General features: G+C 43.1%; 1 protein-coding gene and 1 long non-coding RNA gene across 2 annotated transcripts in view; one reads left to right on the top strand and one right to left on the bottom strand.

The window, feature by feature from the left end:
* Window positions 1–8,767, top strand: part of LOC132023243 (uncharacterized) — a 39,046-nt gene extending 30,279 nt beyond the window's left edge. Inside the window, exons 2-3 of the long non-coding RNA XR_009405899.1 lie at window positions 5,449–5,645; window positions 6,837–8,767. This is a non-coding gene — a long non-coding RNA (uncharacterized LOC132023243). The remainder of the gene's footprint in view (window positions 1–5,448; window positions 5,646–6,836) is intronic.
* A 794-nt stretch (window positions 8,768–9,561) lies between these two features.
* The window catches only part of SPPL3 (signal peptide peptidase like 3), a 144,198-nt gene continuing 131,107 nt past the window's right edge, over window positions 9,562–22,652 (bottom strand). The window contains exons 7-11 of the mRNA XM_059408599.1: window positions 15,359–15,465; window positions 13,408–13,571; window positions 12,444–12,643; window positions 11,391–11,500; window positions 9,562–10,714 (exon numbers count right to left, since the gene is read on the bottom strand). Coding sequence (XP_059264582.1) covers window positions 10,643–10,714; window positions 11,391–11,500; window positions 12,444–12,643; window positions 13,408–13,571; window positions 15,359–15,465 — 653 coding nt within the window. The 3' untranslated portion in view covers window positions 9,562–10,642. The remainder of the gene's footprint in view (window positions 10,715–11,390; window positions 11,501–12,443; window positions 12,644–13,407; window positions 13,572–15,358; window positions 15,466–22,652) is intronic.

The following is a 22,652-nucleotide window of genomic DNA, read 5'->3' on the forward strand; positions in this document are numbered from 1 at the left end:
ATGGGATCAACTCCTTAATTTCTCTTTCTTCTGTCTCATTGGTATGTAGAAATGCAACTGATTTCTGTGCATTGATTTTATATCCTGCCACTTTGCTGAATTCCTGTATGAGACCTAGTAATTTGGGGGTGAAGTCCTTTTGGGTTTTCCACACACAGTATCATATCATCTGCAAAGAGTAAGAGTTTGACTTCTTTGCCAAATCAGATGTCTTTTATTTCTTTTTGTTGTCTGATTGCTGAGGCTAGGACTTCTAGTACTATGTTGACTAGCAGTGATGATAGTGGACATCCTTGCCGTGTTCCTGACCTTAGGGGAAAAGTTCTCAGTTTTTCTCCATTGAGAATGATATTCGCTGTAGGTTTTTCACAGATGGCTTTTATGATATATACAGAGGTATGTACCCTCTGTCCCAACACTGAAGAGTTTTGATCAAGAAAGGATGCTGTACTTTGTTGAATGCTTTTTCTGAATCTACTGAGAGCATCCTATGGTTCTTGTTCTTTATTAATGTATGCATATCACCTTGATTTGCAGATGCTGAACCAAACTCACAGCCCAGGAATAAATCCCTCTTGGTTGTGATGAATAATCCTTTTCATGTACTGCTGGCTCCTATTAGTTAGTATTTTGGTGAGAATTTTTGCATCCATGTTCATCAGGAATGTTGGCCTGTAATTTTTTGGTGGGGTCTTTGTCTGGTTTTGGGATCAAGGTAATGCTGACCTCATAGAGTTTTGAAGTTTTCCTTCCATTTTGATTTTTGAAACAGCTTCAGAAGAATAGCTATTTTTCCTCTGTTCTTTAGATTGGATGTCTATCACTCTTTTTCAGAGTTAAGAAACTTGATCCATCTAGGCCAAATTTGTTTATCCCTATTCATTTACTTAGCTGCTTTCACACTGCAGTGGCAGAGACGAGTAGTTGTAATGGAAACTTTTGACCCTCAAAGCCACAAGTACTATGATCCTTTGCAGAAAATGTTTCGTAGCCCCCTTTTTTTTTTCCTTCAAGCTTAATGATCCTTCAACATGTCATCTTCAATGTGCTATTAATCCCACTTATTGAATTTAGTTATGGTACTGTATATTTGTTTAGAATTTTATTGGGTTCATTACTTTTTGTCTGCTGACAATTCCTATGTGTGCATCCATTATAAGCTTATTTTCCCTTACATTCTTTGGCATCATTGTAATAGTTGATTTAAAAATCTTGAGTGTTAATAACATCTGGGTCATCTCCAAGTCAGTTTACGTTAATTACCTTCTCTCTTTGGTATGGATCACATTTTCCTCTGTAGTAATTTCAAATTATTTCCTAGATAGTGTGATAATACAGTGAAGAAGTTCTGAAGAATATTTTAAAAACAGGCACTTGGCTGAACTCAGACTTAAAACTTGGATTCCCCTGTGGTGGGCAGCAGTTGGTCTTTCTTTTCAGCTCTTTCAGTGGGCTGCTTGGAGTCTACTATATTTAGAGATTAAAGATTTAGGCAGAGTTTATACACAGACCATGGGTACTCACTCACTTTTTCAGAGATTGACTCCCTCACTTTTAAGGTACTGGGGTGATTCCAAACCATTTCCTTTGGTGACTGAAGCTAAGATTGCAGGTTTCTTTTTATTTATTTTTAATAATTAATTAACATATAATGTATTATTAGCCCCAGGGGTATAGGTCTGTGAATCACCAGGTTTATACGCTTCATAGCACATACTTTCTCCAATGTCTATAACCCCACCACCCTCTCCCTACCCCCCTACCCCCGGCAACCCTCAGTTTGTTTTGTGAGATTAAGAGTCTCTTACGGTTTGTCTCCTTCCCAATCCCATCTTGTTTCATTTATTCTTTTCCTACTCCCCAACCCCCCCACATTGCATCTCCACTTCCTCATATCAGGGAGATTGTATAATTGTCTTTCTCCGATGGACTTATTTCACTCAGCATAATACCCTCTAGTTCCATCCATGTTGTCACGAATGGCAAGATTTCATTTCTTTTCATGGCTGTGTAGTATTCCATTGTGTGTGTGTGTGTATACACACACCACATTATCTTTATCCATTCATCTGTTGATGGACATCTACGTTCTTTCCATAGTTTGGCTATTGTGGACATTGCTGCTATAAACATTCCAGTGCACATGCCCCTTTGGATCACTACATTTGTATCTTTAGGGTAAATACCCAGTAGTGCAATTGCTGGGTCGTAGGATAGCTCTATTTTCAACTTTTTGAGGAAACTCCATGCTGTTTTCCAGAGAGATTGCAGGTTTCTATCCAATTTTAACTACCTTATGGTGGCAACTGGGGACTGTCCTCAGGCAAAAAGCCATAAAAATGGGCACTCAGTGGCATTTCCTTCCAAAGGGCAACTCCCATTTGGTTGGTTGGTCTTCACTGCCTTAAGGTACTTGTTTTCTTCATTTTGTTGAGAATCTATAGTTGTCATTTGTGGGAGGGTTGGATGAGTAGAAGCTCTTCCACCATTAGCAGAAGCAGAACCTTCTTCACTGCTTTGTAAAAGACATTTTCTATAGTTTAAAGTTATTTTTAGCAGAAGGATTGTTTAATTTACAGCTCACCATTGCTGGAGATTGAAACAGTGGCTGGCAGTTATTTTCATTTATTTTTATGGTTTGTTGTTTTAATGACAGCAATGGGGATTCAAAATTTTAACACTGAAATCTGGTTGCTTCAGATGCCTCAAAGAGGTGTTTGGTCCTGGCCCTTCCTTCCTAGGGACTCCTGATTTATACAAGACCGTACTCTTGTAGTAGTAGTAGTCCACAACACGGCTGGGAATGAAGTCTCTGCATACATCTGCATACATCTCCGGACAGCAGCTGAGTCAGAAGGGCCCAGGCAGCCCAAACTCCAGCCCTTCTTTGCCTAATAGGGTTGGTGGTCCCTCACCTCCTCCAACAGAATGTTGTTTGCACAGTCCTCTGTTTATAGACACCCCTATCCCCCTTTTGTTTAAGCCACACAAGTCACATCTACAACACCGGGATGTGATTACCTTCTGATAAGCTGGACAAAGACGGTAGGAACACCTGAGGCAAACTGACCTTGAAAGTTTTTTTGGTATATAAAATGGGTAATAAAATCGTCTTCGTCTGTATCATGAGGTTTTATTAAAAATATGAGGTGATTACCATTTTGGTTTATAAACGTGGAATATGGACTGGATTTGAGAAGACCAAGGCAGAGGTGGTTGCAACAATCATCATTCATTTTGGGCAGTGGTTAGATTTAAAATGTTTTGGGGCTACTAAGCCAGTCAGCTACCACAGAGAGTCTAATGACTGTATTTTCGGAGGGTGGGGACTATCTGTAACAGTGTGCTGGAGAGCAAGTACAGGGGTTAAGGGCACAGGCCAGTGTTTGGAGCTATCAGGTAGTGATCTTGGAAGCCTTGTTGAGTTCCTCTGTAAAACTGGTGATGGTAGTGGCCCTCACCATCAAAATTCCACGTAGGATTAACTACTTCTAGCCCTCTACGTTCTCTTTGGATCATGGTTGTGGCTCCTCGCTTCAGGTCCTCCTCCAATTTGCTAAGCCTGGCAGGCATTGCCTCAGCCACACAGTCAGGGAAACTACTGGGTGGGGCTGAAAACAAAGGCCAGGGCTGCTGCTCTGAGTTACTGCCAGGCCCTTCCTTTGCTTATTTGGAACAGAGTCATTTAACAAGTTATTAACCTATTTTATCAATGATACCTCAGCCTTGACTTCCCCACCTTGTCCCTGAGGATAATTTTCTAAATGCTTTGCTGAATCTACTCTTGCTTTCTACTGACTCTGGCTTCTGTCCCTCTTCTATCTTGTGGACTGACTTCAGCCAAGTGGCTTAGAATGACACTGCTCTTTATTTTAAAATAGACTGGGAGTTTAGCCCATTGAATCTTTTGTTCCAAGGCTGTTCAAGAAAAGCCTGCAGATTTGGGAACTAATACAAGCTCACAATGACTGATGGGGAGCTTCACAATGCAGTGATTAACTTTTCCCTCAAAATAAGTAGCAGGACTCTAAAGTACATGAAGTGAGAAAGGGCACAGGTAGTGTTTATTCCGAAAAACAAAAACATCACCACTGGTTTGCAGAATCTGATTAGAGGTTGATACCCTTGGCCTTAGGCAGCCAAAATGTTAAGGACCTATTACACAGAACCTGTCGCATTTGAGTTATTGCAGAGAACAAGTGGCTTCTTGTAAGGGCCTCTACGTTCACTGCTGAGGACATATCATGTTTCTGTTGTGAGCATTTTGCTAAGTCCAGGCTGCAAACAATTAAGGCGTAAACTGACCTCAGAGAGTGGCTCAAGGAAGGCCCTAAAGGCTCTGGGAGGCCACTCCTTAAACTTAACCAGGGTGAGGCTCACTGTTGGGCCCTGCCCAGACATTGCAGGACTCACACATGTGGGAACTGTTAGACACGCTCAGCAGCATCCTGCTTTGTACCAAGTCCTACAGTGCACACCGGAAAATGTCAAGATCCTGGGCTGGCCTAGTTTTATGGCAAAGATCCTATTCTCTATAAAGAATCTGCTCTGTTTTGAACACCCAGACTAGGATTCAAATTCAAGTGCCAGCCAATCAGTTTCCTCAGTGATGAACTGGAAGCACTTACAGAAGCTGTGCTTGCTTTGATAATCAAAGCATGTCTATTTGTTTAAATCTGATAATTTTAATTGCATTCTAACTCCACAGAGACTGGTAAATTGTGTAGAGTACATGAAAACTCAACAGACCAGAGAAGTGCCTAGTATTCACTTGGTACTTGAAATAACGCACCTTTATCGCCAGGGCCCAGAGGGGCTTTATCACTAACCCCAGGCCACATGTGGTTGTGTGAGGCTAAATGCTGACTTGGGAGTCATTTTCCTTCCTCTCACTATTGAGATCATCTTGGTATTTAAAGCCTTGGGGAATGTATATTTCTATATTTAAGACACTCCAGTTCTCTAGCTGCTTTACTGACTGAACCAGAACTCCTCCTCTGTCTTTCCTTTCTCTCAGTTTTGGCAATTAAGTGTTCAGGTCAAAAGCTGTGGTGTCACCTTCCAGTCCCTGTGCTCTGCATGCAGGGAGGCCTGCTGACAGAACAGCTCCTTGAAGACGATGGTGAAAGCCGGACAGAATGGCAGCAGGAAGACCCACTGGATGACATCCAGTGGCACAGGCCCTGATTACACCTGATTACACCTGTTGAAAGGAGTGGGGCATTGTGGGCGGAAAGGTGTTTCTTCATTCCCCAGGCTTCCGGGGGGCCTGGGGCTCTTGGCCAGCGTGAGGTGTTCCTTCAGACCTGGCCAAACCTGCCACCAGCCTTGGGGTGGGTGGCACTTTTTCCCCCACTGTCAAGCTAGCAAGACCGTGACTTATCCTTAGAGGAGGCCAGGAGTGCTCCTTCTCATAAAAGCAAGTCCTTAACCTCTTTTTGAAATTAGGTGTCTGCCCTCGCCAGGAAGCCTGTAAAGCCGGGCACAGCTGCTCCAGGATGTTGCTATTATATACCCACAGAAAATATCCCAAACAAGCTGCACCACCAACTGGAAGAGGGAGGGAATCCATGGTCTCCGATGGAAAGGTTCAACCACACAGGCTAAAAGTTAGCTACATGTGCTACCTGCATCTCCAAGTCCAGGTGGGTTGAGTGAACCGTCTCATTAGAGGGTGGAGAGGTAACTTGCCTGGAGCCAGAGTGTTTGGGAAGGCAGAGAACGGGCATTCAGAATCCCGGCCGGAATGCTGGCACGCGGGCACCTTGCTGCCCCCTCTCCATCTCTTTGTCCTCTGGACACCCACTTCCTGTCTTTCATTCCTCACAAGGCAAAAGCCCATTGCTTGGCAAACTTCCCAGCTCCCAGTCTCAAGCCTTGTTTCCTCTCCCCAACTGATTCCCATTCCTCTGTCTTCTTGAGATCTAGTGAGAATCCCAGGACTCTGTGGGGGCTGGAGCAAGCCCATGGATTCCTCTCAGGAACACTGTTCACTTGCAAACCAGTGGCAAGTGATACAGTTTCTCCTTGACAGGGGCTAGACTTCCTGGAACTTCAACAATTGACTAGGCAGCATTGTAATCAGAGGAGCCATAAACTAAGCCTGAGTCAGCCACATGAATTTTTAATAACTCAAATACCTAAAAGCTCTGTATAGCACACCAAAGTGATCACTACGAGAAAGTACTGCATAAAGTTAGAACTGCTGGCTTTAGTTAAGATTCCTAAACCATGCTGCACAGAGATCACGTGCTCAGAGCTCCTGTCTGCTGCAGTTTTATGTATTTGTCCAGGAGCACCATGGTGCAGGGAAAAGGAGCATTTATAGCCCTGCTTTCCCTTTGTTAGCTGCAGGATCCAGTCCTGCATTCCCAGCTATGCCTTTGCTATTTACAGGAAAGTCCAGAGTCATGGACCAAAAGCTCTAGATTCTACTTGTCAAAGGTGAAATAAGATCACTTCTGTCAAGGAGTTTTAAAAGGAGCCAGGAGGCCGTTAAGGAGGTGGGCCCTATGCACATCCTCACCGGATGGAACCATGAACTTCTGGACTGGGCTAAATCACAGATCCTCTGAAGGACTCTGTACATATCTGCAACTTCGTACAGGAACAGATTTTTGCTTTCGGGGACAGCCTTAGCAACCAATTATGTTCAGCCAAGATTAGTCTTCTGCCACCACCAATCAGAAGTCTTTGTAAATAATATCAATGCCCTGTTAAACAAAAAACAAAACTAACTCTGGTTTTTGCTCCCTAGTGAGACACTATTTGGATTGCTACCCAAATCTGTATATCCCAAATAGCTGTACTTAATTATTGCTTCCTAACGATTTCAGGTTGACACTCTCTCTCTCGAACTCAATGCTACATTGCTGAGTGACCTCATCTATGGAGACCACGTTCCCCACGTGCCCAGCCTGGTAAGGCACCCCTGCCGTGGGGCACTAGGGATCAGCTGTTTGGTTTTGTTCCCCGGAGCACCCAGTGCCTGACACAGCTTAAGTTGAAACAACTCTGAAATGACCACCAGTGGGCAGGAAAGGGTTTTGAATTCCAGGGGAAATGAGGAGGAAACAAATTATGGCTGACAGCCACGAGGAGGAGTCATCAATGAACTGTTCTGGGGAGAGGCTCCATACATGTGAGAAGTTAAAAGTCCGAATCTGAAGAAGTGTTCATTCAGTCCTGCAAACAGGAGTATATAAATTGCACAGGAATAGAAATAATTTCTGGATAAAAAACCTCTTACCTGGCTTATCACTCCCAAAAGAGGAAAGAGGGCTGAGCACTACAGGGAGATCTGCAGGACTTCGTACAGACTCTGGGGCAAGGCTGCCACCTGTGTAAGAGCCATTGTTCTTGAAGTGATTTCATTGTTGGAAATTGCAAAGGCAATGTGACTGAGTCTGTCCAGGCCAGTATGCACTGGAAGATCAGAAGTAGGACAGGTAGCTTTCCTTCGGAGCCTGTACTGTCTGCCCTGCTTCTACGGGGAAGGAGAATTGCAGTGGACATTCTTGAAGAGTACGCTTCATGTATATACAAAACGGCTACATTCCAAGGCTCTGACGTAAATGTTGGCCTTTACCAAACACAAATGTCGACATACAACACTGGATCTGGTTAGCAGTAATGTGAGAACTGCTATGCAGACACGGCAGATTCTATTTTTGACATTTTATTGACAAAACAGAACTCCCTTCCCTCCACCCTCACAGAGAACTAGTCTTTTTTCTTATGGGTGCCATAACTTACCTGTTTAACCAAGGTTTGTGCTGGCATGCTACAAAGGAAATTTAGATGGTAGCCTACCCCCACACCCTCCAGTGCTGGTTTGAACTCCCCTACACAGCGAGTTGTGCAGCTATCTTATTCAGAAAAGCAGAAGCTGTAATAATAGTAATGGAATATACTAGGCTTTGCATAAACTATCTTCATTAGCTCAGATTAGAATAAAGTTACTATGTAAATGAGGAGTCCCAGCATGCAGTCTCTTTGGAGGAGGAAGAAACTCAGACCAGTGAGGAAGAAAGGTGGTCTGTGCTAGAACTTTGTCAACATGCCTTGCCTAATGCAAAGACTTCTTAGAAGACCACAGAACTCAGACCATCTGAGAAACCAGAAGAGAAAAAAATAAAAAAAGCTGAGGACATAAATCTGCATCAGGCAGGGCAGGGGAGAAGACTGGATAAGGAAAGACAAAAATCATGTGCTGTAACTGCAGCACCTCCCACCCCTCCACAACAGCACTACTTCCAGAACCAGGGAAGTTCTAATGTGTCTTCTGTGTTAAAACAAAAGGAGTTATTTGTGGTTCCTCTGTCAAAGTTTTAAGGGCTTTGAGAACTACCAGCTGGGATCCAGATTACATCCAGGAGACCCAAGTGGGTATTTTTCCCCCTAAACCTGCACAGAAGTAAGGATGACAAAAAATTACATTCCTTCTGTCTGGAATTTAGTTTTTTTACGAAAAGATAGAAAAATCAAAATGACCAACTGCCAGGATACTACTTTTAACTATTATTGGCACTTACCCTTAATCAGAGTAATTTTGGTAGAGTCCCCCGACTCCTGCCCCGTTTAATTAGTCACTAGCATCAGGGAGGGCTAAGGAAGAACAGCTGATAAGCAGCAAGCACACCAGTGTACCTTTGGTCTTCACTAACTCCAGAGGCTGTTTCGAGTTCTGTGGACAACGGAAGCTTCAGTTCTTTGACATCTCTAGGACTGAAATCAACCAGAGCTATAGGTAACCTTGTCTGAAAACAAGGTCTTCCCGTCAGTCTTCTGGAACAGGCACAGCGGGTGGGAGGTGACGAAAGGCTCTGTGTGGTACCAGCAACCAAAAGTGAAGATGAGGTGACAAAGGCTAGAAAGAAGTCATTTATTAAAAAACAAAAACAGAACAAAACCAACAAAACAACAAAAAACGAAACGGCCCTCAGCAGGATTTGAAGACACAACAGGTGAACGCATAGTCTTAATCGCTTTACGTCCCCATGACCACGCGACACGCACTGCCTATGAGCTCTGTCCGCGGGAAGGCACAGCACACCAGTTCATTGCACAGGTCAAAGCGGTGGCAGGTTACCTGCTGAAGGGGGAGAGGGGTACATGTGGGCCCTTCTCCCACTTCTGCTGTCAGGTAGCCAGGCTTCTGCCTCTATAGTGGGCCATTTCTTATCAGGCTGGGGTTGCCAAGACAAAAGCGAGCTGACATGATCACAGTAGTTACTACCAGAATACCATAGCTCTCCAGCAGAGACCACACAGCACACGGTCAGATTCTAAGGGGACAGAGCAGCCTGCTCCTTCTGCCATGCCTGCAATGTAGGGCCCAGCTCAGAGGGGAAACTGACATTTGGCCCCAATACCCAGTTGTCACCACAGGTAAACCAAGACTATAATCACAACAGTAAGGACAGGATCATGTTGCTTTTTTCCTTTTTTTCTTCAAGGAGTGAGGGCATGGGAAATACAGCACACCAATGAAACAAAATGCCAAAAAACAAAACAAAACAAAACAAACCCAGAAAAAAAAGAAAGAAAATACAAAAACAATAGAAAATAGAAAAATGTATTTACAAGTAGTACATTACTATGATCAGAAAGCACAAAGACACCTGCTGCTATATTACATGCATTGGTTCAAGAAGAAACTACTAAAAACCCTGTAAGGGAGAAGCCTGTAAAAACAAAACAAAAAAAGGGCCAAAAACTTTGAACTTTTCATCCCTAATTGGCTACACTGATCAAAACCAAACAAGAGCCCCCGAAAGTCCATGAGTATATCAGTACGAATACTATACTGGTTTTTTAACTGCATGTTCAGTTGTGGAGGGGAGAGACAGCAGCGTATCCATATACAAGGAAGCCGGAATAAACTGCTCTACATGCTAAAAATTACAGCAAGTCCCTGTCTGCTACACAGCATGATCTTAGCAGGTTTTAATTCTGTTTATTCATATGTATCGGTGTGTGCGTGTGTGTATGTATAAAACCGTGCCCTCGTTCACTGCCGACACAACATCTGGGTGGACATGAACTCATTACAACAAATTCTTATTTGTATGTTTTAAGAAGTCACTCAATGTCTGTGGATTTTTAATAAGTCACTTCACACCACAGAAAATATTTAATAAATCCAGAAAAAGGAAAGAATATAATGACAGAAGAGCTTCTGTCTCAGTTCTCTGAAACGGAGTCCCCCATAGGAAACTGGTTCCAAAGTTCTTGAGGGTTCACTGAAGAAACTTCGGTTTGCTAATATTTTTCATCCTTTTTAGTGTTCAAAAGGTATAGATCGACTCCTTGCCGTGGTCAGTTTTAAGCAGTCATATCTCCATCCCCCACAGGTAACAGTCTGGTGCAGATTCATAAAAACAGGGGAGGAAGGAGCGCTGGGGAGGGCCTGTCACTTCAGGAAGGGCTCCGCCTCTACAACGGCAGGAAGAGAAAAAACGAAGCAGGGCTCCAGCACCTCGCTCCTGCACACAAGCTCCCTGCAAACACAAATTCCAGTCACACATCAGTTCCTTATACAGGTACATCTCCAAGTACCAGGCCAGCTCTAAGAGGAAACAAAACCACGCGTTGACAGAAAAGGACTCAGATGGCCATTCTGGTCACTGTCTGGGATCCATCATACTTCCAGGAATCGGGAACTGCTGGACTTGGAATGGAATGGCTCAGACCACATCCGCCGAAGGTCACCCTGGGGAAGAAGGAACTTTACTAAGTTATAGATTTAAACATGAGCCACACACATCTATAAGTCCTTTCTGATTCTTGATCTCAGATCAGCCGGCTTCTGTGAAGAATCAAAGAACATGCAAATTTTATTCAATGAAAAGTAACCTATCATTCTTTGAAGAACTCTCTAGAAGAGCTCTTAGGCCCCTCTAGTAAAGAAGGGTATAAGTTCTATCATTTAAGAGAGAGATGCTAAAGCCAAGCTAGTTTTACCTCTGTTTCCCCCTCTGTAAAATGAGGATAATACAAATCTTATGTATCAGGTAATGTTCCAAGTCTAGCTGTAATCATACATTTCTTAACTATCTCAAAATTTTAATGCAAAGTAGTAAAAAGCTATTAGGTAACAATATGATGCTGCTTTTAAGGGAAGTCTCTGCAGCTGGGCTCTAGGGACTTCAATAAGTTCGCTCATGACGGAGAGGCATAGTAGTCTAATTCACTAGCATTTTGTGCCAGTGTCTGCAACAGGCTGGAAGAGGCTGCTCATACTAGGTGAACAAAGACCCACCAACCCACCATCAAGGTCAAGAGCTGTGGGGCTTAAGGAGACCCACCTCTGGCAAGGAGAATACATACCCAAGTGCTGAGTCAATGCCAAGTTACTGCTTTCACAGGTTTCTAACTGCTTCTCTCACCTTTAAATAGGCCATTGTGAGGAGCGGCAATAAGGTGAACGGCACCAAATAGAGAAGGGCGGGCTGGGCCGCTCGGTGAATGCGGGACGCCACGGTTGCAGTGAGCAGACCTATGAAGGGAGAAACATTCATATACAACACTGAGGGGTCAACCCTCAGTGAGGAAGGCCTGCTACCTGGCTGATAACCCGCCAGGGTCTTGATCGGACAGCTCTCCTGTGAAGTGTGCTGTCTAGAGGGATGCCCAGGGAGAGGCCCTGCTTGTGATCTCTGCCCAGGGTGGAGCAGCACAGCTTTTAAAGTCCTACAATTCCAAGGACCCGTGAGCGGCCCAGGTGCCCCTCAGTGCTTAGCTTCCTAGTCTAAGCCCTTACTTCTGCCCTGAATGTGCCTGGTCCTCCAGTCTTGTGTGGTAGGTGATGCCAAACTCAGAGGCAAAGAGGTGGGTTCAAGTTCTGACTCTGCTCCTTCTGCAAGCGTTGTCACCTGGGTCATGGCGTTTCAACTCTCTGAGCCTCAGTGCTGAAATGATGCACCCTGCTGTAGCCAGCCACTGGAGCAGCAGACAGGTTCCCACCATTCCTACAGCCCCATTATGTGGGTCTTCCCTGTCTGTGTGTAAGTGAGCCAGCTAGAGAAGAACTGGCCCAGGGAGAGTCTAAAGTTAGAAGTGACAGACAAGTCAGAACAAATAAAGGGAAATACCTGTTTCATGAGGCGGGAAATAAACATGACATTGATTAACCTCAAGCTGAAGATTTAATTCAGCACCCAGAATGATCCACGATCATTGAGTGGTAGATGTTTCTAACTCTGAGGCCTGATCAGTCTTTCCACAATGGTCTTCAGATTGGTGGATAGGGAACTGGGCTGGCCAGTAGAGACAGCATCTGTCATGTCATGGGCCACGTATTTCTTTCTCTGTGGCTGTCAAGAACAGCAACCAGAGTATTGCTCTCCTTCCACCTAGTGTCTGCAGCTAGAAGACCTGATTTAACTCCAGGGCCTGGAGGACAGTCAGGGGATCCCATGCAGGCTCTCTAGCTCTCTTACCTACAAAGTATCCAATGAGAGTGCAGTGAAAGTAGGAGACCTTCTGCATGCGTCCAGAGATATTGGCAGGTCCAGAGGCACCGCAGGAGTCGCCGTTGGCTTGTTTTTTGTAGTTGTCATAACGAAGGACAAAGCACAACAGGAGTCCAGGCATCACGATGTCCCCAATGCCCAACATAGAGAAGTGACTGCCAGTGGAGCTGGAATGCAGTGTCATAGGTCAGGGATGCTACCCTCAACAATCCTATTTCTCCTCCTCCTGTGCAGAGTCGTCTGTCAGCTTTTTAAGAAGTTGGACTTACCTGAATGGGAGATGGAAATCTCTAGAGGTGGAACAATAGTTTTTAAGAGTTTTTAGAGATCACAAGCCATAAGATTACTGGCAACAGATGTCTTCAACCAGGCCCCTCACTGCTTCAGGGAGAGTACCTCTAAAGTGACTGCTGAATTCATCTGTTTAAGTAATGCGTCTTCCAGAAATGTCAAGCAATTCCATATTTTGTCACACATTCACTGCTGTGACTTTAAACAAGCACCTGACTACTCACAGACATGGATATTAAAGCAACATAATTTTTCCTAAGATTGTATCATCAGCAACTGCATAATTTTAGCATTCGGACATATTTTTACAAATGCTTTAGAAATAAAAAAGATTCAGAGTCTCCTGTTGATTTCCTCCAGCAACTCTAAAATATACTAACAATAGTAGCATACGGCTTTTTGATAACATTAATCAATAATAAAAAGCAGCACCTGTATCATTTAATGATAAATACTCAAATCAGTATTCTCTTCCTCATTCGTAAAACAGAGAGGATGACTCACATCTCTTTTCCCGTCTAGGATAAGAATGTTGATGAACACTGTCTTCCTGTTCCTCTGTGTTCCTAATCAAGGAACACAGAGGAACAGGAAGACAGTGTTCACTATCACAACGTGAGGCCTGACATGCCAGTCCTACCTTGGGAAGACCAGTTTTCCAGGCAGAGACAGGCGAGGAACATCACGCCCAACATTGGGCCCCAGGTGGAGCTTCCGGGATAGAACGTCAAGGGGATTGTCAGCCGGTTGCGTGGCCACCTTCACCATGACATTGCTATTGAAGATGTAGGCAGAAAAAAACACCTGCCGAAAGCCAAATGGAGAGATGTGTTTAACAGAGGAAGCTGGGAGCACCTTGATTTCAGCATCAACCCTCCTTGTTCTTAAGAGCAAGGTCTCAGAATAATGCAATGTCAAGAGTTTTTCAATTAACATATATTATTAGCCCCAGGGGTACAGGTCTGTGAATTGCCAGGTTTACACACTTCAGCACTCACCATAGCACATACCCTCCCCAATGTCCATAACCCCACCACCTCTTCCCCCCCCCAACCAGCAACCCTGTTTGTTTTGTGAGATTAAGAGTCTCTTATGGTTTGTCTCCCTCCTGATGCCATCTTGTTTCCTTTTATCCTTCCCTACCCCCAACCCCCAGCGCTGCTACTCAAATTCTTCTATCAGGGAGATCATATAATTATCTTTCTCCAATTGACTTATTTTGCTCAGCATAATACCCTCTAGTTCCATCCACGTCACTGCAAATAGCAAGATTTCATTTCTTTTGATGGCTGTGTAGTATTCCACTGTATATGTATACCACATCTTCTTTATCCATTCACCTGTTGATGGACATCTAGGTTCTTTCCATAGTTTGGCTATTGCAGACATTGCTGCTATAAACATCTGGGTGCATGTGCCCCTTTGGATCACTACATTTGTATCTTTATGGTAAATATCCAGTAGTGTGACTGCTGGGTCATAGGGTAGCTCTATTTTCAACTTTTTGAGGAACCTCCATGCTCTTTTCCAGAGTGGCTGCACCAGCTTGCATTCCCATCAACAGTGTAGAAGGGTTCTCCTTTCTCCGCATCCTGGCCAGCATCTGTCATTTCCTGACTTGTTAATTTTAGCCATTCTGACTGGTGTGAGGTGGTATCTCATTGTGGTTTTAATTGGTTGTTCCCTGATGCCGAGTGATGTGGAACACTCTTTCATGGGTCTACTGGCCATCTGGATGTCTTCTTTGCAGAAATGTCTGTTCATGTCCTCTGCCTATTTCTTGATTGGATCATTTGTTCTTTGGGTGTTGAGTTTGACAAGTTCTTTCTAGATTATGGATACTAGCCCTTTATCTGATCTGTTGTTTGCAAATATCTTCTCCCACTCTGTCCGTTGTCTTTTGGTTTTGTTGACTGTTTCCTTTGCTGTGCAAAAGCTTTTATCTTGATGAAGTCCCAATAGTTCATTTTTGCCCTTGTTTCCCTTGCCTTTGGTGATGTTCCTAGGAAGAAGTTGCTGCGGCTGAGGTCGAAGAGGTTGCTGCCCGTGTTCTCCCTCAAGGATTTTGATGGATTCCTTTCTCACATTGAGGTCCTTCATCCATTTTGAGTCTACTTTTGTGTGTGGTGTAAGGAAATGATCCAGTTTCATTTTTTCTGCATGTGGCTGTCCAACTTTCCCAACACCATTTGTTGAAGAGACTTTTTTCCTTTGGACATTCTTTCCTGCTTTGTTGAAGATTAGTTGACCACAGAGTTGAGGGTCTATTTCTGGGCTAACATCAGGCTTCTTTGACTGCATGCTCGGAGAAGAAAAAAATATTTGTTCCCGTGGCAGAGAATCTTGTCTGCCTGGTCTCTCCCTCACCCCAAGAGACACAGATGCATTATCTGTTTAACACATCTCAACAAACAGGTGGGGACAGATGCCTGCCCCCCCTTAGGATGTACATCAGGACTGGATGGAGTGATCTTAGGCAGGAGGTACTCCAGCCAGACAGCATTTGGATACTTAAAGTTAAGAACTTTCAGGAATCAACACTCCAATTAAACACAAGAGAGAGCGGTGGCTTCGGGGAAACAGACACTTACCCAAAAGACATCGTAGATTAGAAGCCCTGAGAGGAGCAGGCAGGACACCTTGAGGCTGGGCAGGCGGACAAAGGCGATCATGGCTACACAGAGACCCATGGCCAGGGCTGGGGAGGAGACCACAGACATTGGTCAGTGTGGAGTATGGGCTCATCCTCTTTCCACAAGCTATTTTGCTTATACACCTAACAGTTTATAAGTCCCCTCAAAAACCAAGCAGCTCAGTTTAAGCTCCAGTTTAAGACATTTATACTCTACTTGTGCAGATAGCCCACTTGAGCCAATTCTGACCTGCTTGGTCTTTGGGAACATCCTTTTTTTCATGTTCTTGGATAGTGCTAACTGTGTAAGACCCAGGAGATTCTGTTCTGAATGATAAAGCTCTTGGCCAGGCCCAGTTTAAGACTTCTTGGCTCTGCTTCTGGCCTTCCCCTTGCTCCTGACTTTACGTGGTCTGGATCACATCCCCTTTTATTTACTCAGCAATTCATTCTCCTATTCTGGCCTTATTTTTTTTCTCACACCTCTCAAAATCTGACATACACTATATATATGTGTTTAAATTCTCTCTCAACTAAAATACCAGGTCCTTGAGGGCATCGTTCCCTGCTGCATCCCGGGAGACCAGAACAGGTCACACAGATGAATGGTCTCTCCCTGCCTTCAGCTCTCCTCCATTCTTCTGAAACACAGGTCTGATCAGACCACTTCAGCTGCTTCTGTACTTCCTGTGGGTTCTCACAGTGGAACAAAGGTCAGAAAACTTGGATGGGCACTGACAGGGATGTAAGGGAGGGCGCTCTCCACTGCCCAAGTCCCCTGCCCTCAGCAGGCAGTGCTCTGGCTCTGTTCTCTAGTCACCTAAATATGATCACACCTCTCAACTATGTTCCTTCTTGTTCACAAAAAGCCCTCTTCAGGGAAGTCTTTCCTGATCCAATCAGATTAAGGAAACACCTCTTGTGATGCTACAGAACTCTCTCTCTCAACACGTTCATCCATTCTGTAACAGTGTGATTAATTTATATACAAGTGAATTTGTTCCCTAAACTCAGTGCTCCTGGTAGACAGAAACCATGGCTTATTCTTTCTGTGAAGCCCCAGCACTTAACAGAGTAGTCACTCAACAAATATTTGCTGAATGAATGAAAAATTCTGCTGTCTACTTTAAATTTCAAATTAATTCTAAGGAAGGTAAGAAAAGCAAGACCGTATTAACAGATGGATATCATTTTAATAGAATTGGTGGTAAATTGTCAATACATGTAACTAAGTGGGCAAATACAGCAGTTCGGTGGACCCTAGACGCAACAATTCAACTAGTAATTGGTGAGTTCCTACCATGGGAATGGTGTTGCACAAACAAATGAGAACAACCACTCCCATCCCTGGAAGACAACACTAAAACTGGGAAGAAGAGCAAACTATCTCAATTTCCCCTGTCATTATTGTTATGAAGTATTCACTAATCTCCATGGTGTGCACTGTGTGTATGTTTTGGAGAGAGGTGGTCAAACATAATTTCTGATTTTACAATAATCTAGGATGTGCTCATTTTACTAGGGTCCCCTTTAATTTTTAATAAATTCATAAAAACAACGAAGGACCCTGATATAATCAACTCATACCTGTTTTTTAATAATGATATTTTCCATTATAATGATCTTCGGAAAAAAGAGTAGGCTATGCTGTGAATCAATACTCAGGACACGGGCAGGGATAAGCTCAGCTGACTTGAGGAACAACAGTGGTCAGTGGAGGGTGGGAAGCCCTGGGGGCAGATGCAGGGGTGATGCAGGGGTAGGGGAACAAGAAGTGATCTGTTCAGAAACGTAGACAAGTGCATATGTGGAGTGCGAAGCAGATCAAGGGAAGAAAGAGAAATGAAGGTCTGAGATGGACATACAAGGGACAGGCATGTGGCCAGTGGAGGTCAGTGGACTGATGACACCTGAAAAAGAGGTATTATGCTAATGAAAGGGACAGACAAGCAAAATGGCAGGTTCCCAAGTTAAATGTATATGCCTCTGTGACACATGCAGGTGACTGGTCTGTTCTAGAACTTTTCAACTTGCCATACAGTTACTTAATCCTAAATTGGAGAAGCCTTTCTGGCCATATGGTCTAAGCATCCACTTGTTGCTTTGCCAATCCTCTTACACTAATCCTACCCCACCAGAGAGGAAACCACCCACGGACAAGATAGAACTGCTTAGTGACAGGATTTTCCATGATTCCAGACAATGCCATTCAGTTTCTTATCTTCCAAACTAGAAACTCTGGGTCTGTTTTCAGTTTTCCACAGTCTCTCATCATGTACACTCACGCTGCAGGCATTCTGGGTGCCACCCTTTGTGGCCACAGTACACTTATTCATGCTTCCCTACACCTCCCTAGTTTGACATGCATCCTTTCCCACTCTGGCTTCTCTCCCACTTAATTCTTCCCTGCCACTGGAAATAATCACTGTGTGTTTCTTGCATATGGTACTAGGTTCCCTACTCTGTGATGGGTCTAGTCTAATTATAAGTCCCATGGCCTTGGGCACAACTCACAGTGAGGTTTCAGAGTCTGCCTTTCTTTGCTCCCATTCCTCAGCTACTGTTTCGTCTCCAGCTAAGCTGAGCGTACCCTCTGCCAGTCACTCCGACCAACCATCCCCACTGTGCTGTGAGCTCCACATTTGAAGAGGCAAAATGCATCCCTCCTGACTCTCACAGTATCACTCCTACCCCCAAACAAATATTGCCACAATCTGTCACATCCCTGAAACACAGGTGTTTGCCTAGTTTGCCTCTCTTTTTCTTCATGCTTTCAATTAAATAACCCTTCAAAGTCTCACCTCCTCCTTAGGGCTTTTCCAAGCCAAAATGAAAAGGGGTGGTAGCTTTCCCTCATTCCATGCTGGTTGAGAAACTGAAGACTTGACTTTTTTTTTTTTTTTTTAAGATTTTATTTCTTTCTTTGACAGAGAGAGATCACAAGTAGGCAGAGAGGCAGGCAGAGAGAGAGGAGGAAGCAGGCTCCCTGCTGAGCAGAGAGCCCGATGCAGGACTTGATCCCAGGACCCTGAGATCATGACCTGAGCCGAAGGCAGAGGTTTTAACCCACTGAGCCACCCAGGTGCCTAAGACTTGACTTTTTGAGAAACTCAAGACCAACCTTAACTTTTGGTTAAATGTAAAATAACCAAAATTGTTAATTAAATTATTATTCTTAGCCAGCTATCTAGAATTACTTTCAACGTATTATTGATATAATCTTTGTGTCACTTTGCCTTCCATGACCAGTAGGGCCAGGGACAAAGACAACAACACCGAACCGAGCCAAAATGTTCTTGAAGAGAAACATGTAACCTGTAGTAAGATCTTAGGCAGTACTCTGTTCTGTATAACTGCAGAGTCTTTATCTTAGCCTTATGTGGACTAATTGCCCGAGTCTAGCATTTTAAAACAAACCAATTACTAGATTTTTGGCATTGTACATTTTCTAATCATAGATTAGTAACAAGCATATTAAATGAGGTGGCTGGACTAGACATCTATTCAAGACTTCTAGTCCCTGAACTGGTTAGTGGACATACACTATGGACCTGGTGTAATAATCTTTGAACAGTAAATGTGTGTGCACAAGATTCATCAACTTTTAGCTAATGTACCACACCACCCATTGGTCAAATTCTTTCAAGGCTTCCCAAATTTAAAAGGTTAATTTGCCAGATGAAGGTGAAAGTAGATAAAATACTCTAGGTTTAGTTCAAGAACATGCTTAAGTCTCTTACTAATGCTTTTTAGTATATAAGCCTGAAAATATACTTCATGCCTTGCCCTAAAACAACCACATTTATCATTCTGTTTTCACTCTAACTTCAAGAAACAGGCTTTCATTGAGAAACATTCATTTTTTAAAAAATTCTACTACCAAATTATCACTCCCTATGATGATTCTGATTCTGCAGAGACATCTACAAAGATAATTTCCATGTCAGAAAAGAACCAGTTCCAGATTCTTCTTAACAGCAGAAAACAAGTCACACACACACACTGAACACTAGAGTCTGAGAAACAATTTTAAAAAGCTCAAAGGTTCCCCTTTTCGGGGGACCAGGTAGGGAGAGAACTCTATTTTTGGTTACAAAGGCCGTTTAACCAGTGCGAACTGGTGGGGAGAAGAGACTCCTAGACAAGTAAATTTTGGGGACCAGCAATAATGACAAAAGGTGATAAAAACATCCACACATTCAGGTTAAGTGGGGTTTGGGGAACCTCACTGAACCCTCAAAGAATTTAAGCTATCAGGTGAATTTGAGAATGGAAATGTATTTCCGACAGTGGTCACTGGGAAAAGAAAGTTGTATTGTATGGGCAGCTCTCAGGAACTCTACAGTCTACAGGAAATCCTGTAGTGCAATGGACTCTGCATTCTATCTTACAGAGATCTGCTTATCCGTTTCTTCTTTTAGTGAGTCTAGTAAGCCTGTCCCTAGCCCTGCCTGCAGAGTTACAATGAGGAAAATTCTGCTTATCTTTCTCAAGTATGTACTTCAGATGGCTGTGTAAATCAGTGGATCTTGAAAAGAATGTCACCTTCCAATGCCAACCTTTTCTCTTTTAGTTATATACTACTAGAAAATATGTATTTCTCTGTTCTCTGCAATGCTTGGGAAGAGCAGAGATGAGAGTATAAACACACTGCTTGCTGCTTTGAGAGGTATCTAATCTTTGCGGGTCAGCAGCTTGGTAAACTAAAACCCTTAGCAAAGCCTACAGATAGTAACATGTGTGTCTGGACACATGAATAAAGAGTTCCACGAAAGTACAGAGTCACCAGAAGTCAGTGGGATTACAAAGAACCTCAGAGGAAGCTGAGAGACTTCAATGTAGCTTAAGCACCATCTGGACTTTGAGTATGTCGGCTTTGAAACTAATCAGTCTGGTTAGGTGATGACTGTCTGCTATTACTCTAGTTAAAACAGTGGCACCTGAAGCTCCTGTCATCTCATTTAATCACAGTATTTGTATAGGGAGATCATTTATGTGTAATATTTATGGGAGTGGACTCTTTCATTTAAGGACGTCAACACAGACCAGTTTCTCTTAAGAGTATATAGCTAACAGTCATCCAGTGATTTTTAAACAGACTGAAGTAATCTGATTTAGATATTAACCAACCAACCAGCATTTCTAAATATTTTTGTTCAGAAGTAGTAGAGGAGAAATATCTAAACTGCTTGTTTCCTCATCAGGAAGCACTGGTTTAGGTGAGATTAAAGGATATAATCATAAAAGCAGCTATGAGACTGATTTGGACTAATCAGTTACTATCCTTACTCCAATCATCATGACTAAGACTCCTTAATTTTCTATAACACAGATTTAAAAAGAGATTATGCTCTATTAAAGTCTTTCAAAATCATCTACTGCTTTTAGGTTAAATCATTCTGCAGATATCAAGAGTTAATCTTAGGAAAAGTCAAATGTACATACCTGGTATTTCTCAATACTCAATGCCTAGTATATAAAAACTGGCATTCACTCTTCTACCAGGCCAGCAACTTATGTGACTTTAGATGTAATTTCGTTCCCTCAAACTTAACTCTTTATCAATCTCCACAAGCACTGATGTATCAAACACCAATCCGTAGGAATACTGAAAGCACTGATACTTGACTTGGGAAACTGAGTAGTTCTGGTAACCATTTAAAAATCCTAAACACTGCAAACTTCAAGATGTTTATACACATTCCAAAGCAAATGACCACAGAAATGTTTTTTACAAAGCAACTTAAGAAGCTAAAACGAGAGACCAAACCTGTCAGAAATCAGCAAATGTCAATTACTGCATGGTCAGACACTAGTGATTCTGACTCTGCCTTCCATTCCAATTCATTAAAGGTCTCTATATAAATCAAAGAGGTAACTTGATCTGCAACCTCAAGGAACTACTTTTGAGTATCAACAGGTTGGTATATGGTAGGCACTCAAAAAAGCAAGGAACAATGGAATAGTGACAACTGTTGGAACAAGGAACTATGACAATATACAAATTATATATTTATAAAATTATGATTATTATATAACCACTGGCAACCACTCACCTGTTTCTCCATCACCGTAATTCTTTTTTTTTTTTTTTAAAGATTTTATTTATTTGTCAGAGAGAGAGAGGGAGAGAGCGAGCACAGGCCCACAGAATGGCAGGCAGAGGCAGAGGGAGAAGCAGGCTCCCCGCTGAGCAAGGAGCCCGATGTGGGACTCGATCCCAGGACGCTGGGATCATGACCTGAGCCGAAGGCAGCTGCTTAACCAACTGAGCCACCCAGGCGTCCCCTTATTATTTTAAAAAATACTTTCTGAAGAAGTGTATCAGATATTTGTATGGTTTACAATTTGAAAAATCTTTTCTCCATAATTATCACGTTGAGTTAAAATGATGTGCCATTTTAATATAGCTTTACAGAGCTCTCAAACCACTCGACAGCCTGTTCCCTCATAATATTGTTTCGCCAGTTAACTTCACACACATAAATTTCAAATCCCTAAACTAGTCCAAGTAAATTATGAGGAAAAAAAAAATCCCTTGAAACAAAAATATGTTTTTAGTTTTCCTCAAGATTTAAGATTACTTCCTTGTCAAGGTTTAGATTGCACACTTACACACACATGCAGTTTAAAATCCTTTTTGTCAAATTCTATCTGATTTGACCATGAGCAGAACATTGTGACACAAATGTTTCCTACTCCTTACATGGATAGGGAGCACCACGCTTGGGTGGCTCTGTGCTTAGATGACCATGAGTCTACAATAGCTGAGCCATTCTCAGAGCTGTGAGGACAGAGTCTTGGAGGACAGGAGCCTCCAAAGAGCCCTGTTTCCAAAGTCTTGATTAGCCTTGTGTTTGCTTGAAATGGATAACAGGAATAAGTGTGATCTGTACCCATCATCTCTGATTTTCAAAATCCTCCCTTAAATATTCCTTAGATAGTATTACAAATTACATAAAACTGTCTTTTGTATTTTAACTTCCTCCTCTTCTGAAACACCAGAAGAAAGGAAAAAGAGAAGAGACCTTGTGGGGCAAAAGCAGTTAGATAAAGCTTCTTGAGATCAAGAACGTGAAGTGTGAAATTAAGGACTGAATGAAAAAGGAGGTGGAAATGCTTATGTGGTCTCAGTGGGTTGGGGCCTCTGCCTTTGGCTCGGGTCATGATCTCAGGGTCCTGGGATCGAGTCCCGCATCCGGCTCTCTGCTCAATGGGAGCCTGCTTCCCCCTCTCTCTCTGCCTGCCTCTCT

Source organism: Mustela nigripes, chromosome 8 (assembly GCF_022355385.1).
Source record: "Mustela nigripes isolate SB6536 chromosome 8, MUSNIG.SB6536, whole genome shotgun sequence".
Taxonomy (NCBI): Eukaryota; Metazoa; Chordata; class Mammalia; order Carnivora; family Mustelidae; genus Mustela; species Mustela nigripes.